Consider the following 20,103-nt stretch of genomic DNA (forward strand, 5'->3'; position numbering starts at 1 on the left):
TAGTGGAAAATAGGGACTTAGCAAATTTTCTTGGTGGCGAATAGGTGGAAAAAAAACTTAGAAATTTTTGTGATGTTTGATTTAAAAGAGAACTGTAAGACATTGGATTACCCTGTACAAAAATCTTCACATGGACTCGGGTTGGAATCAAGGTGTAATGGACAACTTCAGGCCTAATTGACACGGAACCTGACTTTGCTAAAACTGCACATTGACAACAGCTCGTGGAACATAAAATGCTCCCTGCCCCCACTTGATGCATTCAGTAACTGTACAAGAAACAGAAATCATTTGGTCACTGTGCACTGGATGTTTGATGTACTACCTTTAAATCAATAATTATGGGCCATTTACCAGTTATAAGTGACTTCTGTATCAAATGTGATCTTAGACCAAAGCATTCTCTAGTTATTGGGCAAAAAAAGTTCTAGTGTTCTGGGTCAATGTGACCTAGACCTTTGACCATTGACTGACCTCAAATCAGTAGGGGTCCTCTGCCGGTCATGATCAACCTCCCTATGTAGTTTCATGATCCTAGGTCAAAGAGTTCTCAAATTAACATCCGGAAACAGCTTAACTGTTCCAGCTCACTGTGACCTTGACCTTTGACCTACTGAACTAAAAATCTATTGGAGTTATCTGCTAGCTATGTTCAACCTTCCCATTCACTTTCATGATCCTAGGCTCAAGAGTATTAGAGTTATCATCTGGAAACTGTTTAACTGTTCCAGGTCGCTGTGATTTTGACCTTTGACCTACTGGCCTCCAAGTCAATATGGGTCACTGCTGGTCATGACCAACCTACATAATTCATGATCTTAGGCCCAAGCATTCTTGAGTTATCATCCGGAAACCAATTGGTCAACATACCAAATGACAGACAGACTGACCAACATCTGCAAAACAGTATACCCAGGCTCCTTCTTCAAAGGGTTTCATTAAAATGAGAATAAGTCTATGCTGACTCTAGCTGGACGAAAATAATATTCAAAATGGTATACAGAAAATTTGAATTTTCGTTCTTTTGTGAGACAGAATATTTATTGCTTATTATAGCTTTGCATTATATTCAATGAAAGACAGAAAAGGTGGAAAATAGGTGGCAACTAGTGGAAATTGGCTCATTTTAAATGTGTCTGCAGTGTATTATTTCTGCATGAGTGAAAGTTGGTTAAAGATAAGATTAATGATAGATCAAGTTACAAGCTCCCACACAAATGTATAGAAACAACCCCAGGTGGAATTTGGGTCAGTTAAGATTATATATGCAGGCAAACATCAGGTCAGATGCAAAGAAATAGTTCTTGCCTATTCTCTTCATTAATTGAAAAAAAAAGAAGTGTTTATAGAAAGGATGTTTTTTCAACAGCTTTTCAACTTAAGGATTTGACACCTTCTTTAGCTGACCAAGAAAGTGTATGTGTGGGATCAATTTATCTGTGTAGTAATACCAAATTTTGAAATCTGGCATTTGATGAGTCAGCCTGGGAGAAACTGGAAACACATTGTGAGAGGTAACAATATTATACTGTTTATTTTTTTTTTTAATTATTACTGTCTTTAACATTGTCTTAATTACTTACTCTAAACTGCTTTGAATTAAAGTCAACAAATCTCCTTTTATGTCTTAGGAAGATTGGCAGATGGATAAATCCCAGATATATTTTCTGGAATATAGCTCAATCATGTTTATAACACTGTTTGTAAAAATTGTATCATTTTGTAATTATTTACATTATTGATTAGCACTTAGGATACAATATGTACTTTAAACTGTTCATACCAGGTACCTTCTGTGAAAAAAGTGCAACTTGGTGACATGATCTGCCTGCCGGACTGTATACCTGAGCAGCATACAGCTTATTACTGCATAAAAGAAACATATCAAGATAATTTTGAATCAGGTAAATATCATATGTTTTTATAAAAGCTAATGTTTAAATAACTCTTAATTTTTAAAGAAATACACCAATTAATAGAAATTCCTGGCATATTATATGATAAAATTTAATATTAATTATAAATGTGATGAAAAACCCAAGTGCTATTATTACATTTTGCCAAAGGTGGAGGGATATTATTTTTGGCGTTGTCCTTTCTTTTTTATCTGTCCGTTGGATTAACTGAAAATGTTTGTAATTGGAAAAATATTTTTATAGCTTGTCTATAGAATCACTAAACCTCATGTAATTATTATAAGCTCATTAACACTGCTTAACACTGCTCAATTATTTACGTAGTAAAAGAAGTATTTCCCCTTGATTTGGTAAAAAATAGGGATTTTTCCTGCATCTATTGATGGATCTTCATGAAACTTTACAAAAATGTAGATCACTACAGGACAGCATTGCATGTGCAATTTCCATCAGGATCACTTCAGTAACCAAAGTTATTGCCCTTTAATTGTTTTTCAATCCATAAATTCCTACATAACAAGTAATCCATTGATAAATATTCATGAAATTTGACACAAGGTGTAAATCACCTTAGAGCAATGGTGCTTCCACATCTTTCATCAATTCTCAAGTTCTTATTATTGATTCAAGATGCATATTTTCCACAAAACAATGTAACAGTTTGAGTGAATAGAATTTTTTCTACAATGTAGATTTTGATGAAACTTCTCACAGTTATAATAAAGATGTTGCATATTACTGTAAAATCATTTTTATTCGTGTAGGGCGAATTTTCGCGTATTTCGCGCTAGAACCGATGCGTGAATTTAAGACCGCGCTATTATTATTTTTTAATTTATTTTTTCATTTATAAATTGAAAATGTGCGAATTAAAGCCCGCGCGAAACAGTCCTTTTTATGTTTGCTTGAAATTTCATGCCAGTGAATTTAAATGATTTCACAGTATTTGACATAGATTAAGTTTGTAGAGTTCTTTGTTATGTCAGTGAGTTACAGTTTAGTCTTTCGATTTCGTGTATTTTCTAGAGGAAATTTTCAAATTTTTAGCAAAATTATTCAGAATGTTAGAAAAATATATCTATTAATAGATGACATTGTATGGTTTGCTGTTACAGATTGTGTGCTGGAAAAATGGCCTTACATCCAAAGGAGTGAAATTTGGAGAGTCATTCGCCATCTACTTAAGCCATCCTGGAATATGAAAAAATAAGACTGCATTGACAACATCCTGATCCTCGTGTTCAAATCTTTTGTGATTTCTTGTGAAGAGTCTTTGATTTTTCATAAAAATAAAAAATATATCAATATAATTTGATTTTTGCTTACTACTGAGTTTTTTCAGATTCAGCAGGTGCAGTCGATTTCCACTAGTTGCCACGTATTTTCCTACTATTGCCAGCTATTTGGTGGCATTTAGTGGAAAATAGGACTGCCACCATAGTGGCGTTTTGGTAAAATTTTGTCTGCTTACTGCCACCTGTTAGGTGGCAATTGGTGGAAGCAAGTGGCGTTTAGTGGAAAATATTTTTACACCATAATGGTGGCATTTTAGTGATAATTTGTCTAAATACTCCACTTACTGCCACCATGAAGGTGGCTATTGGTGGAATTAAGTGGCAAACAAATTTTCCACCATAATGGTGGCATATTGGTGTAAAACTGTCTAAATACTCCACTTATTGCCACCTAAAGGTGTACACAAGTGGAAAGAGGTGGAATTTAGTAGAAAACAGGTTTGCCACTGTCCTGTTCATTTTTTCACCATTTTGGTGGCATTTTAGGTGGCATTTTGGTGGAAAATTGTCTAAATACTCCACCATTGAAAAAGGTGGCATTATAGTGGCAAATCTAGGGACGGGAATAGCCAGTCTGTTTCTAGTTTCCGGTCAGTATGTTGCCGTTGTCATGCCAGAAACCTGTTTTGTAAGGGTCATGTCTTACATTGCAAGCTTGAAACTTTGTCCATAATTTAGCTCAGCTTATATCTAAGGTTTAGAGCAGGTTAATGGTCTGACATTCATTGTCAGCCAAATTACTTAAGCGTCTTTGTTAAACTATTGGTCAGAATTACTCCAAACTTGGTCATCATGTTATGCTTGTTCAGATAGCCTTGCTTGAATTCATTAAGGGACTGCCAGAGCAAAAGATAGAAACATGTGTCCTAAGAAACAGTTTGGTGGGTGTTCATCCTTTAGTGTTCTAGTATTTTTACAGTGTTTAAAATGTTTCTTTCTGTCATGTTGTGACTGCCAGAGCTAAACGTAGTAAAAACATAAGAAATTCTTCTCATGAACATTTTGATAGATGGTAATGAAACTTGTTCAGAAGAACCTGTATTGACTGCACATAAGTGCAAGTATACTTGAAATAGACACAAATCTTTGAGCAACTTCTCATGAATTGATTGATGGGTGTTCTGTAAACTTATTCAAAAACATCCTTGAATGGATCTTTGTCAGTCAGATTTGGATCAAGTAATATGTTTGTATATGATTACACTTTATGTTCACTGAGTGCTTAATTTATGGATGTCATTTTTGTCTCTTTTGTAGAAGAGGTAGTGTATTGTAAAGCTCATTGCTAGTTTGTGTGTTGGTCTTACAATGATCAAACTCAATAGGATTATTGCCTGTGGTAAGAAAAATGTTTAAAGGTGGTCAGTCACATTTAATCAACATTTAATGACATTTTTTACTTTTTGTATATTCTGGTAGAGAATTATTTAAGGAACAAAAAGACCGATTACATAGAGTTAGATTCCTATTTGAAAAGTATATTTTATTATTTTTAATAAATTTTGTAATTACTCCCCTTTAATATGAAAGTATATAAAAAGCTGGGTATTTCTTTTTATTTCGATACAATGTCTAGTTTTACATTTGCATTTGATAGACATATCAACTATTGAACAATCTGAACCAAAATGCAAGTTTTAAAGCTGTGTGTAGCTTCTGAATTCATTTATTTCCAATCTATCTTGGTTGCGCAACCAAGATAGGCAAAGGGAGGTAATAATAATTTTTCAAACTTGCATTGCTAATGAATTCCATCTAAATACATAATTTTTAATGCAAATATTTTACAAATATATTACAATATGTCTAATATTTATACATTTCCTTAGGCAAAGTATGTTTATCAAATTTATACTTATGATAAAATAACTCTATCTTGGTTGGGCAACCAGGATAGGAAAATGAAATTTTAAAAATACCTCCAGTGAAAATCTAATTTGTATTAAGTGTTAAGTGAACATAAATGAGTGTAAATGATCAGATGCTAAAGTTTCGAACAAATCCGTTACATGGCCAAAATCTGATTATCCACCTTTAAGGTCAGGATCACAGTGAACTAGATATTGAAAATAGTTTCTACTTATTACTAAAGAACACTTTAATTTGCAGTCATCATACTTCATAGGATAATTGCTTGTGGTCAGTTAATGTCCCCTATTGTTTTTGGTCTCAGTAGTAGATCTACAAAGGTTAAGATTACTCTGACCTTGAAACTGAAAGTGGTTTCTACTGAATAATGAAAGAACACATTGGCCTACTGTTGTCAGTCTTCATAGGATGTTTGCCTGTGGTCAGTAGATGACCACTATTGTTTTGGGGATCAGTGGTCACATATATACTGAGACTGAGAACAGTTTCAGCTATGCTTTGACCAACAGTTGTTTAATTTCATAGGTTAAATTGATTGCCTGTGGTCAGTAGATGGCCCTTATTGTTTGGGGGTCACGCAGTAGGTTGAAGGTCAGTGTCACAGTGATCATTGGACTGAAAATGGTTCTGCTCAGTAACTAAAGAACCCTTTGGTGTAATGCTTTCAAACTTCATAGGATGATTGCCTGTGGTCAGTAGAGGACCTCTATTTTATTTGGGGATCGGTAGATCAAAGGGTCTCAGTCATATTGTCTTTTTGACACCAATTTCAGCTTGATAACTAAAAAAGGCTTTGGCCTACAGTCCATTATCTTCATAGGATGATTGCTCCTTTTTGTGTTTGGGGTCAGTAACTCATATGAAGGTCAGGGTTATCTCAGGACTGAAAATAGAACAGGCTTTCATGGGCGGCAAAGATGTTTTACAAACAACTCTTGTTAAAAATTTGAATAATATTATCCTTAGTTACCCATTGTTTTTGAATATCAGTTATTCATTTAATAAATTATAATAAAATTGATTTTTATGATATGAATAATTAATTTAATATTCTGAAACTGATATAGTGATATTACAAAGTTGATTGTTTTATGATTTTTTTAATTATGTTTAATGATATCTTATTTTTTTGTGATATCCAAAAAAGTCAGTTATGGGATCATAAAACTAATTTTACAATATATCCAATGATTGAATTATAGATATCTGTAGATCAGTTTGTTATATTTTTATTTGCATTTGATAATATCCAAAAATGCTTAATGTTATTATCAAAACTCTGTTTACTTACCATTCCTTGGTCTGGCACAGTCACATGATTAATAATTAACAGTCATATTGACTAGTAGGTGGAGCCAAAATCACATTATTGACCTCCCACACTTATTGACTGAGGACTTAGCCTGCCCGGTTAGCTCAGTAGGTAGAGCGTTGGTCTACGGATCTCGGGGTCGTGAGTTTGATCCTTGGGCTGGGCGTATGTTCTCCGTGACTATTTGATAAACGACATTGTGTCTGAAATCATTAGTCCTCCACCTCTGATTCATGTGGGGAAGTTGGCAGTTACTTGCGGAGAACAGGTTTGTACTGGTACAGAATCCAGGAACACTGGTTAGGTTAACTGCCCGCCGTTACATGACTGAAATACTGTTGAAAAACGGCGTTAAACCCAAAACAAACAAATTGACTGAGGACTTAGCCAGAGGTAGATATCACTAAATTTTCTCTGGTCACTAAATCCTCATATGGACCTCACTAAAAGGCAATAATTGTGTCATAAAATGACTGTGATATCCCTAAATGAATGCAGGATATCACAAAGTAGTGAATAAATAATAATAAAATGGCACCAGGTAGGTATTACTTATTGCAAGTAGTGGTTTAGAATCACCGTTAGTGATAGCTGTGGTTATATAAACTTTCTTTCTCGCATGTTTAGGTTGCAGATTTAGAACAGACATGCAAAAAAAGATTTATTCATATGCAACAGACGGTGGCAGTTTTCTTTTAGAAAATGCAAGCATTGAAACTGTTGCGTATTATTAATCCGCATGTTAGCCGTAAGCAGCATTATATGAGCTGGCAGTCTGAGACCTGGGATCTCTATGCTAGACTGTCTCCTGCATACTAATTAATTGTATTCTGTCTTGCAGGTCGTGTCACTGACCTGACTTGATTGATTTTCATCATGATACCTGTATCATTCATAATTGATTAATGGGCACACCTACAGCTTCTGCAGTGAAATTATTAAATCAAGTCAGTTTATGTCACAATGTTTTTGCAGAATTTCAAGCATTGATGGGCATAATGTATAGCATAAATTATGCATTTAAAGCTTTTCTTTATGTGATACAGACAAGTTATGTATAATCTTAAATTGTATTTCGAGTTATGTAACAGGAGTCAGTTAACCCTTAGCCTGCTGCAGGCGAATTTAACAGCCTTTGCAAACAGCTTGGAACCAGATCAGACGCCGCTTAAAATCGGCGTCTGATCAGGTTCCAAGCTGTTTGCTACTCTGACAATATTTCTTCCAATTTTGGAGCAAATTGAATGAACTTTACAATTTTAGCAGACGACATTTCCAGCAGACGACAATTTATCTAGCATGCTAAAGGTTAATTATAACCTAACAACTGTTCCTTGATTTCAGTACTAGTAATGACTTGTTTTCCCAAAATAAATTGACAATAATTTTGTGGTGGAGAAAGAATGACTCTCCTGGATTCTGTACCTGTAGCATATAAGATTCTTTCTGTCATAATGTAGTTGTGGTTAGGATTACCAACTAAACATTTAATGTGCAAGCCATAATTATTCAACTAGTAATAGTGAAAATAGAATCAAATTAATGACTTAAATTTCTTTTTAGCACTATTTTCTTAGTAAAACAGTAGCTGCAGGATATCAATTTCTGTAATTTAGGAACGCCATCATGAACACAATTGCTTTATCATCTGCAAGTTAACGTAACATGTATTTCTTGTAAAATTATAATGTTTATGAATCAGGAATACTGAAGGGAACAAAAAGGAATGAGAGTTAACTTTCACCAGGGATGTAAGATGGAGATAAATTCCAGATCCTGTGAAAACGCCAGAAATTCCTGCCAGATATGCAAGATTAGGATTTAGTTTAAACAATATTTTATTTTGAAGCAACATACACATAACATGTACAACAAATTTTTACATGATAGCTTATGTAAATTCCTTTCCAAAATTAGGATTTGTTGTTTGCTTTCAAACCGGTAACAACTTCTTTACATTAGTCAGAGGTGAAGAATCATTCAGAATAGCTTCAGAAAATGTGTTTTCTGTCAAATCATCACAGATGCAACCTCTCAGCTCAACCTACTGAGTTAACCCTGTGGACTAGAATATAAACATAACACAATGCAACTGAAAAGATGACTTTCAAATTGTAATAGCTGTAATCACATTAACCTTTAGCCTGCTGGCAGCAAATGATACTGCCTTTGCGACCAGCACAGACCAAGATTAGCCTGCTCCGTGCAGTCTGATCATGGTCTGCACTGTTCGCTATTCAGTCAGTAAAACTTTGAATAATATAAGCGGTACTGCCCAAATTGAATGATGGACCAGTCTATTCTAGAAATTTAGCAGGCTAAAGATTAAAAAAGTAGTTTTAAAAGGTTTAGAGAATATTGAAAATATGGAACTGTTGCTTTAATTAAGAATTACACTGGTTTTGTTAATGTTTATTGTCAGATTTCAGATTTCACTTGAATTATAGATCATCCTGTTAAAAACTGGCTATTGTTGCAACTACAATGTTGCCAATGTTAAATTATTCTTTCTTTTTTTCTAATTTGGTGGTTTTTGTTTTCACAATAAAGGCAAAGTATCAGGTGCTGCGAGCTGATATTGATTGAATTTGAGATAAATATTGATACCTAAACTGAAGTTATTAATTTTGCATTATTGTGTAAGGTGACTGTCGGTTACCAAAACTGAAATTCTTTGTCAAAATATAAGATACACAGGATGAAATTTCACTACATGACAATATAGATTTATATCAGTAAGGAAAACCTAAAATAGTCAAAGAAGAAGAGGTGCGCGGTATTACCGATATACCTGTAACCGTGGTACAATCTTCCCGTGGTACGATACCGCGGTACCATCGGGGAATACCAGTATTTTATCAACATTTTCTCTACTTCTGCTTATTTTTAATTTACATTGTCTATGTAGCCTTCCGTAACAGCAATTGACACCATGCATGATTTTCCAATTTATAGCTCTGGAATCCCCATGCTACTATTATTAGTTTCCAAAAATAACCACCCAATGGTACAATTGAACATAAATGATCGACCGCGTGATCCCTAATCAAAACCTCAAAAACCTCCAGATTATTCCGTATAGATGGATGACATCATGGGCACACTTGTTTTTAAATGGTGATAGTTTAAAATATCACGGTATGTATAATTTGCATGAATTCAAAAAGAAATAAATAGTATGGAAAAGTTTGAGTCGAAATTTATTATTTTTTGCTTGAAAACAATTTGATGAAGCCTTCATACTATTTGTAAACATTACTGGTTTATCAAACGGGTGCACGAATCGAACTTCAAACAAGCGCGACCTATATACATGTGACCCAGTGCTTCCCTAGAGAAAATATGGCGTCTTCCGACGAATACACGCTGGTATAAAATAATAAGGGTCATTAATCTAACTAGTCATAAGTCAAGTTAATATTCCAGTATATTTCTTTCTTTAATTCTAGTCAAGTAACTAGTCTTCGTTGTTGCTCAAAATAAATTAAGTATTTCTGAGAGTTTTTTAATATTTTTATGACCACTACCTTAGCTGTTAGTCTTACGATAAAAATGGTGGTATACCATGGTATATACCGCGGTAATAAGGAAAAAAACGTGGTATACTGTGGTATTTTTTTCAAGGCGGTACCCAGCCCTACAAAGAAGTCTTGTAAAATAATCCAGTAATCAAAGAGAAAAAAATAGTATCAGTCTATGCAAAGAAGCAAGGGAGATCATTAGAGCAGCTCTGTAATGGTGTGATTATCTTGTTGTCTCCCTTGTTAAGGCAAAAGTCCTCATCTCCTATACCAGTCCTCATCTCTTTTTTCTGCTTCCCTCAAGTCAAAATCATTTGCCAGCCTTGTGATAAAGATTTGTCTTACTAATGATTTAGCCTTACATTATTAAGGAATTCAGAAATTACAATCTCGAGACTTGATCAAACTTTAGTGATTACTTTGATATATGAATATAGTAAACACCTTAATATTGAATTAAATTTGAATATTGAAGTGTTCAAAAACACTTTGATTATTCATTGACTGATTGATAAATTATAAGAGTATGATATTTAACCCTTTAAGGAATTGAAAATGCATTTAATATTGCAGAAAATGTGTGAAGAAAAAAGCAGCTTAAACAAACAAAATGTTCAGGGGTATATTTACATTACTTCCCTTTGATGTACTGCCATCTAAGTTTGTAAACTTTATTCAAAAGTCGGCCAGCTTGTCACCTAATTCATTCAGACTGTAGTAGGTTGTTTGCAGAAAGTCTTTATAGAGTTATAGGATGTTACATAATTCATATCTCACATGGCAGAAAAGTAAACAAACTGCACAGAGACTATCAGTATTGGTTCCTGACTACAGCAGAGCGTATTGTTTGTACAAGAATGTTGTTGGAGACCAAAAGTGCTCTTTAAGTAATTGCAAATACACTGTTATAGTGTTTTTGCTGAACTGTGTGGGAGGATCCCAAAATTCAGAAAAATGTGAAAGCACTTTAATAAATTATTATGACTTTATATTCACACTTTTATAGAATTTTGCTTTTCTGAACGTGCAGAGTGTAGAAGTCAAAGTGATGGCTATTGTCCTAAACTTCAGAAAAATGTCTAAGTGTGAAAGAATACAAGAAGAAATCATGCATATTTCCATTATAAAATATCATACGGCACCAAGTTACTACATCGGAAAGACTTGATGGGCGAAATTTTTCCCAATGATAGAATTTCTTCAAACTTTGGATATTGAAGGACATTCATCTAAGAAACAAAAACATGCAATAAAAACCATAGGTCACCAGTATTGAAAAAGAATTCATCTGCCCTTGAAAATGGCATTTTTTTTTTAATTTCAATTTAATTAACTTCAGATTCGTTACAATTGAAGAAACTTAGGCTTCTTGCACTTGCTTCATTCTGTAATGCATGCACATTCTGTTAATGATCTTTAATCTCGTTGGATAGATTCCACATAATCATAGGAATTTTGTACTTGAATCTTTATTCTGAAGTACCTATCAGAATTAAGCATGAAAAAAACTCTGAGACCTATTCGACTGTTAATGAAATCATGAATCTACATTATCAGTATAATTAACTTTTGTACACAATGTCAAAAGTATCAATTATAAAAGAAACCTTTACAAGTAAGATAACTTTTAAATTAAATTTGAATTATGACCCTTTTTCAATCTAAAAAAATGTTTGAATTAAACTATTGTTCTATTTTATTGAACTGTAAAATGCATATTGATTACATGGTCGGTGCACAGAATATCCCCTGTGAAAAAGGTTCATAAACTTCATGAATTTATTCATGAACAAATTCATGAAACAGTTCATGAATAAATATTCATGAGAATCAAAATTTATGTTTCATGAATTTCGATATTCATGAACTTTAAAATAGTACATGAACAAGTTCATGAATTTTGAAATTCATGAAACATAAATTTTGATTCTCATGAATATTTATTCATGATTTTTAATTCATGAACAAATTCATGAATATTGAAATTAATGAAACATAAAATTTGGTTTTCATGATTTTTTATTCATGAACTCAATATTCATGAACTTGTTCATGTATTAAAAATTATACATGAATTTTGATTCATGAACTAGTTCATGAATATTGAAATTCATGAAGCATAAATTTTGATTTTCATGAATATTTATTTATGAACAATTTTTGTAAAAAAAAAAAAGTTCATGAACTTATTCATGAACTAGTCAAGGAAACCTGGTAGGAGTGTAACACTGTAAAACCTGAGAGATCTGCATGTAATGGAATTCTTTTAACAATTTCTGTAGAGCTTGATACAAGAAAAAATCCGATAAGGTCAAAGTTTTGTTCAGTTAGCCTGGCCAGAGACTGTTTTTTTAGTCTCTGCTGAGTCACTGTGACAATGACATTTTCCACCCTGGACAAATGACATGTTGAGTAAAACAGTAAACTAGAGTGGGATTAGGAGCATGATAAGAAGTAAACAATTGCTGTATAAGATACAAAACATTAAGTTAAACAATTTTTAATTTACTTTAATCTCAAGACATGTACTAGCTTTGCTTCAGGGTCGTGAAAACTTGTGACATTTTAAAAGGATTTTATTTTTTTTAAATGAACGATTTATGACAACACCTTAATTCCTTATTTGATTTTCAGTATACCAGTACTCATTTTCCTTTTAAACAATTCCTAACTGTAGTATTCTTATTTGCTGCACTAACTTCTCAAAAATTGCTGAATCACATGTGCAAAATTCCCAGTCATGAAACCTACTACACTCCCAATTTTGTTGTATGCCCTGAAATAACCAAGTTTAAAGATACGTCTTGGTTGAATTTGTTTTAAATCATGGCCCTATTTTAACTGAAAAAAAGTTTGTTAAAGTTTTGCATTTATATCAGTAAAAAATACAGAAATATTCTACTGAAACTTATCACAAGGCATCCTTCTCATCAAATATATATGTCACCTTACACAACCAGGTTGGTTAAAATTGATTGAAATTTTAGCCCTTCGTTGACTTTGAATTTGGTTGAAGTTTTAAGCAACTTGTCGTAATGACATTAAATTGCTATAATGAAATTTCAATTTGCATCAAATTGTTAAAAGATAACTCATCTCATGTAAGTCTTTCTCAGTTATGGCATTCAATTGACCAAAAATTGTTGAATAGTCAAGTGTGCTGTCTTATGGACAGTAATAATATCTACAGTCAATATGTCTTTTCATTTCAGCCCTCCAGGTTGACATCTATGCCAATTTTTTGCCTAATTCAGTTGTATTGTAGGATATTCTATAACATTGAATTTCTTCAAAAATCAAAACTGTATTAATCAAAAAAGTCAATCTTTGACAAGATGAATGATGAAACGATGTGAATCAACTGGACACTTAGAAATAACATACGGATAAAGCCATTGTACTTCTGAATATTCAATGCGGCTTAAAGTTATCTTTGAAATTGTCAATAAAAGTAGATACATAAAGCAATAACTTTGACTTTTGATGGCAAATTTTTACTACGGGATTTCAGTCATCCACTTAACATCAGCCGTAGCAGCTTAACTGTGGCAAAAGTCACTTCAGTTGTAACATAAAATCGTATAACTAACAAATTACATTATTGAATTTTTCACGGACCTTATCAAGTTGAACATTTTGTTGGCCAATACGTTAAAGTTTACAGAGTTGTTAGGATATTTGGGCGATGTTTGCCGTTTGTATACAAGGATATTTGCTTAATTTCTGTTTCCAATGATAAGACTTTACTGGTCAGTATGTGATGATTTGACTTGACCGAACATTGCATGCGAGTCATTTACATTAGTATAGTGGTTCAATAATAGAGGCGTGGATCAGCTGTGTCATATTTCGTTAATTTTATTTTTGTTATGGAAAAGAGTCATTGACCTTCCTCTGTGAATGAGATACTTTACTATTGAAAGTGTTTATTGAATTTTATGATAATCAAAAAAAACAAAAGAGAGATGTAATTAATTTGTGAAACATGTTTTATTGAAAAATTTAACAATGAAATGTATATAATGATATATATTTTGGATGCAATATTTCATTTATAAGGACAATTTTCTTGGATAGAAAGTCATAGGAATAGTACTGTGATAATTAATTTTGAAAACAAATTATTCAGTTGGAGTTTAATTTCTTTTATTGTGACTAATAAAGTTGCTTTGGATACTCCTGCTGTAAACAATGACAGAAATTTATCAAGTGCGTTGAAAGAATGAGGTGTGATTCAGAAATGTTGAATTAATTTAATAAACTGTTCAATCTAATGGGCACAGAAGTGGCGTCCAGACCTCCTTTACCACCGGGCCTGAATGTAGGCTCGAACTCACAAGGTCCGGGGCCAGGGCGCAAGAAAAGGGAACGAGAGCAGTCATTTTCTAGCTCTGGAAGTATAAATGCAGTGCCTCAACGAATATACAGTCGAGATTATCAATTACGAATTCAGGGACAAAAATATAATCTTGCCACGGCCTTTGTTTGCATGGGTGCCAAAATTCATCAAAGATTTTCACCATCACAAGACGAAACACAAAGATATTCTCAGGGATCTCATTTGACTTTTGAAGAATTTTCATCTCAAAATGTGCCTAAAAAAGTGCAGAATCAAAATTCGCTTGTCCGAAGAAATAAAGACTTTTCTCAGGACTTACTTAGAAAAAAGTATGGACATTCTCCAGAAAGCTCGAACTTTGATGTTGAGGTTGCGGAATATAATCATAGAAAATCAGACTCATTAGATCTCTGTCTCAACTATTTGGAATCTCAAGACATCTTAAATTACTCAAAAATTCATCCTAGGTATGTACTTATATATCGCTAATTGGCAGAGTTACCATGACAATTCTGTCTTCTTAATTATAAAAAAAATAATTTGAATGAGAAATGTTTCCGAAATATTTTGATTTTTAACGGTTTGTATAACAAGAAAAGGTATCAATCTGAAATTAAAAAGAATGTGAACTGTCTAAATAGCAAAATATATAATTGAAATTCATCCCTGTCCAAATCGCAAATAGTATGATTTTTCCCAGTTTTAAAGCTGAAATTTCTCAAAATTTTAATGTAACATTTTTTATAAGAAATGCCACTTTTTAACAATGTTTTACATTCCATTATTTCATTAGGAAAGGCCCAGGGCCCCATTCTTTAATCTATGGGAAAACACTATGCTAGCAGCTTTATTTGCAGTGTTTATTACGTTCACAAGGTGTGAGTTGCTGATTTTTTAGCTATGAAGATCTGTTAACCTCACTAAATCCTGTGAATATCAGCGAAAACAAAACTTTTGCAGATATTACTGGTTCTAACATGACCCGATCTGTTTTCTTGTAAAACAAAGAAGACTGAAAATTGTGTGTTTTTATGCGAAATTCACTGCTTGTACATCACAGTTGTTACATCATAGTGCCAAACATCATACCAGTGTGATATGACTCCTTCGCATTTGAACTCGAAACAATGATTTCATTGAACAACAAATCACTTGTTTCTTTAAGCTGTCTTATCCATTTATTAGCAATATTATTAAAGGGAATCTAAAATGGAAGAGTATGTCAAAACAATCTATTCTTTAATTAATAAATAAATAATCTTCTTGCAATTTTCTAGTTATCAAATGCTCATATTGCTACATTATGTGTGTTTAATACTTGATGATTTTTTTTCTTTAAAGATCAAAACTTTATTACTTTATTATTTGACTAGAGCAACAGTGTGATTTTGTCTCTAAAATAATATTGAATCTTAGTAGTCCCTGTTAGTTTATACTAATTTGTTTTAGCTCGATTGTGATGAAAGCTTCAAGCTTATTGGAACCACTCTCGAGTCCGCTTCCTGGAAAAACCAGTACTGGTGTCATATGAGAAGTCATGGTCGTGACCCCAGAGGGGCTCGAACCCACGACCCCTGGATTGAGCGGCCGACACCTTATCCACTAGACCACCGCTCCCCTCTTAGTCCCTGTTAATTGATGATACAAAAAGAAAAAGAAGGACATTAAATTAAATTAACTTTGTTTCATTTCAATTTCAGTACTATTGTCCAAGTTTCTGTTTTAACCAAGTTTAATAATTATCCTTTAAGCTTTCATTAGGGTTTTCTTTTTTTTTTTTTTCCTCCCCCAACCCATTTTTAGCTCGACTATTCGAAGAATAAGTAGAGCTATCCTAACTCGATCACCACAGTGTCCGCATCACACCTTGGTTAAGTTTTTCATACCAGTCCACATTTTGACAAAGTCTTTTGAGATAAAGCTTTGAAACTTTCAACCCTTGTGTACCATCACCATGTCTTATTTTAGGCAAGAGTACATAACTCCATCAAAGATTTTGGCTGAATTATGGCCCCTTTTAATATAGAAATCTTGGTTAAGTTTTTCATACCAGTTCACATTTTGTGTAAACTGTTTGACATATGGCTTTGAAACTTTTATCACTTGTTCATTATAACAGTCTCTATCTGTAGGCAAAAGTACATAACTTTGTCCACTATTTTAGCTGAATTATAGCCCTTTTTGGACTTAGAAATTGGTTCAGTTTTCATACATGTCCATGTTTCGTCAAAATTAATTGACATGTGGCTTTGAAACTTTGAACACTCGTTTATCATAATAATTTCCATCTGTAGGCAAGAGTACATAACTCTGTCAAGTATTTTGGCTGAATTATGGCCCTATTTGGACTTGGAAATTGGTTCAGTTTTTGTACAAGTCAACGTTTTGCCAAAACTATTTGACATGTGGCTTTGAAACTTTTAACACTTGTTTATCATCATGATTTTCATTTGTAAGCAAGAGTACATAACTCTGTCAACTATTTTGGCTGAATTATGGCCCTTTTTGGACTTGGAAATCAGTTAAGTTTTTCATACAAGTCCATATTTTGCCAAACCTGTTTGTCATATGGCTTTGAAACTTTGACCACTTGTTTACCATCATAGTCTTCATATGTAGGCAAGACTCCATAACTAGATCCGTTATTGCCCTTTTTAATCCCCCGCCACGGCGGAGGGATTATAGGAATGGTCTGCGTCCGTCCATCCGTCCTTCCGTCCGTAACACTTTCGTGTCCTCTCCATATCTCCTAAACCCCTTGAAGGATTTTCATCAAACTTGGGTCAAATGATCACCTCATCAAGACGATGTGCAGAACCCATGAGTCAGCCTTGTCAGTTCAAGGTCAAGGTCACAACTTGGGGTCAAAGGTGTGAGCCTGCCATTTTGTGTCCGCTCTATATCTCCTAAACCCCTTGAAGGAATTTTATAAAACTTGGGTCAAATGATCACCTCATCAAGACGATGTGCAGAACCCATGAGTCAGCCATGCCAGCTCAAGTTCAAGGTCACAACTTGGGGTCAAAGGTTTGAGCCTTCCATTTTGTGTCCGCTCTATATCTCTTAAACCCCTTGAAGGAATTTTATGAAACTTGGGTCAAACGATCACCTCATCAAGGCGATGTGCAGAACTTATGAGTCAGCCATGTCGGCTCAAGGTCAAGGTCACAACTGAAGGTCAAAGGTTTGAGCCTTCCATTTCGTGTTCGCTCTATATCTCCTAAACCCCTTGAAGGAATTTTATAAAACTTGGGTCAAATGATTACCTCATCAGAACGATGTGCAGAAATTATGAGTCAACCATGCCAGCTCAAGGTCACAGCTAAGGGTCGAAGGTTTGAGCCTTCCATTTGGTGTCCACTCTGTATCTCCTAAACCCCTTGAAGGATTTTCATCAAACTTGGGTCAAATGATCACCTCATCAAGAACTCATGAGTCAGCCATGTCAACTCAAGGTCAAGGTCACAACTGAAGGTCAAAGGTTTCAGCTCAGTATCTCCTAAACCCCTTGAAGGATTTTCATGAAACTTGGGTCAAATGATCACCTCATCAAGACGTTGTGCAGACTTCATGAGTCAGCCATGTCAGTTCAAGGTCAACGTCACAGCTAAAATCAAAGGTTTACCCTTTTACTATCCATAGCAGTGGCGGGGGATTTAGCTGTCTTTCAGACTGCCTTGTTTACATAGAAATTAGTTAAGTTTCACATACCATTCCATAATTATTCTTTTTCTTTTGTCTGAAAATCTCTGGTAATATTTTGACTATACTTCTATCGATTCTTCAAATAGTCAGGCGCACTGTCAACAGACAGCTCTTGTTTGAAACTACATTTGCTTTGAAAATTATTCAGTTGAAATTAATTAAGGGAAGTATTGTGCTTTTTATCATTTTACATAAAATTTTGAAAACTACTTTTATGTGAATTAAAGAATTACTGAGATAGATTTTGGAATAAATTGAATGAAAATTGTAGACAGAAAAGACAGACAGTATTGTGAATTTTAGATAGTTGTTAGGTATTTAATAGAACAAGTCTATTCCATAATTTTTTGTGTTATTTTCAGATATTCCAAAAATTTCCCCATTTGTTGAAAGTCAGTTAAAATGTCATTTAGTTGCACAATAAAAATTACCATGTTTATTACCCATAAATATCAGTGATGTGTAGGTTATATTTACAATGGGCTGTCTGTATGTGAGAAAAGTGTGATTTTCTTGATAAATTAAAACCATTATTAACCCCTTCATTTTATGATCTTACTTAAATGGGCGTGGTTTTCTATTTCAACTTTGATTGACTCTACGATATTAAAATGCTGTTAAGGTTCTATGGTCATACTTTTGGAAATTAAAGATATTTACATCACTCCAAACAGAGACCAGTTGTTTGGTATAGTTTTGCAATAATTTCTTTTTGCAAATTGATACTAATCTTTACTCCAGTAACATTTAGTTACAGGGCCGCAATTGTTGAATTTATTTGCAGTCACGACACTCGTTAAGCAATGAGGACTCTAAATATACATGTAATAATAATTTCAGTGGTGCATGTAAATATCCATGTTTTCAGCTCATCTCCAGATTAATATCAAAATTTTTCAAATTTAGAAATTACGTATTATTTGACTTGTTAGTGTTTGTTGAGTTTTAGGCAATAATAATTATTGATAAAAGTACCCAAGGCCTTTATTTTTTGATTGTTCGTTTTACAAACCGTGGAATTGCTCAAGTGTTGTAGGAGGAGGGAATAAAATTAAAAATCAAATTTCAAATCCCAATTTTATGTTACTGTAGGAATTTAAAGGAGTATAGGGTTCAAATAATAAAGAATGACAGAGGAGGAAATAAAAAAATAAATCGATAGAAATTCCCCAATAGAAAAATAAAATTCCCCAATTTATTTTGTCGTTGGAGGGTTTGTAAAACGAAGAATAAAAAAATTATCGCCCAAGTAGGTATATTTAATATAATGTTTTATAGAAAAGCTCTCAAAAGTGTTTATCAGCAGAAAATTTATGAAAATTAGAAGAAATCTTAGACAGCACTTCTCAGAAATATCAAATTCAATTATATCAGCCTAAATGTTTAATCAGCTACTGTTGTATAATATAGTAAGAAAGAGGAAGTATTTCTGCACATGGGCAAAATTAAACATATATTTTAGTTTCTATACATTAGATCATATTCTGTCTATTGCCAGAGGTGAAGTAGTTAGGCCTAAAAAAAGAATTCTTTGTTTCCGGTAACATGCTAAAAAAAATAGGGTAGATAGGTCGGAAGTTTTGTGCACCCCCCCCCCCCCCCCCCCCCCCCAATGAGTGGTGGGGGCATATAGATTTGCTCTTGTCCATGCGTCCTTCCGAAGTTAGTGACGCGCCTAGCTCAAAAAGTATTTGATGTAAATAAATTAATAAAACCTTGCACAAGTCTTAATCATGATATGACCTTTTGCACCTCCTATTTTTCGTCTGGCTCCGCCCCCCATTTCCAGAGTTATGGCCCCTGAAATAGTCAAAAATGCACATTTTCACCAGGTGACACTGCCGCCAACCTTATAAAGTATTTAATATAAATTTATTAAACCTTGCATGTGTCTTTATCATGATATGAACTTGGGCACCTCCTATTTTTCATCTGGGTCTGCCCCCTATATCCAGAGTTATGGCCCCTGAAATGGTCAAAACTGCACATTTTCACATTATGACGCGCCTAACTCAAAAAGTATTACATATAAATTGATTAAACCTTGCCTGAGTCTTTACCATGATATGAACTTGCGCACATCCTACTTTTTACTGCCTCCGCCCCCTACTTTCAGAGTTATGGCCCCTGAAATAGTCAAAAATGC

At 33.7% G+C, this 20,103-nt stretch overlaps 1 protein-coding gene and 1 long non-coding RNA gene across 7 annotated transcripts in view; both read left to right on the forward strand.

The window, feature by feature from the left end:
- Positions 1-20,103, forward strand: part of LOC123563622 (protein FAM149B1-like) — an 84,016-nt gene that overhangs the window by 22,696 nt on the left and 41,217 nt on the right. The window contains exon 1 of one of the 6 annotated variants that reach the window (XM_045356515.2): positions 13,441-14,719. The exons of 2 other annotated variants lie outside the window; for them this stretch is intronic. In XM_045356515.2, coding sequence (XP_045212450.2) covers positions 14,187-14,719 — 533 coding nt within the window. In that variant the 5' untranslated portion in view covers positions 13,441-14,186. Of the gene's footprint in view, positions 1-13,440; positions 14,720-20,103 lie in introns of those variants that run through there. 3 more of the 6 variants (XM_045356517.2, XM_045356514.2, XM_045356516.2) reach the window with 3 other exon arrangements.
- LOC128552835 (uncharacterized) lies at positions 1,140-3,772 on the forward strand. The gene is made up of 3 exons (XR_008369180.1): positions 1,140-1,514; positions 1,787-1,904; positions 3,032-3,772. It is a non-coding gene; the product is annotated as an uncharacterized LOC128552835 (long non-coding RNA).

Source organism: Mercenaria mercenaria, chromosome 2 (genome assembly GCF_021730395.1).
Source record: "Mercenaria mercenaria strain notata chromosome 2, MADL_Memer_1, whole genome shotgun sequence".
Taxonomy (NCBI): Eukaryota; Metazoa; Mollusca; class Bivalvia; order Venerida; family Veneridae; genus Mercenaria; species Mercenaria mercenaria.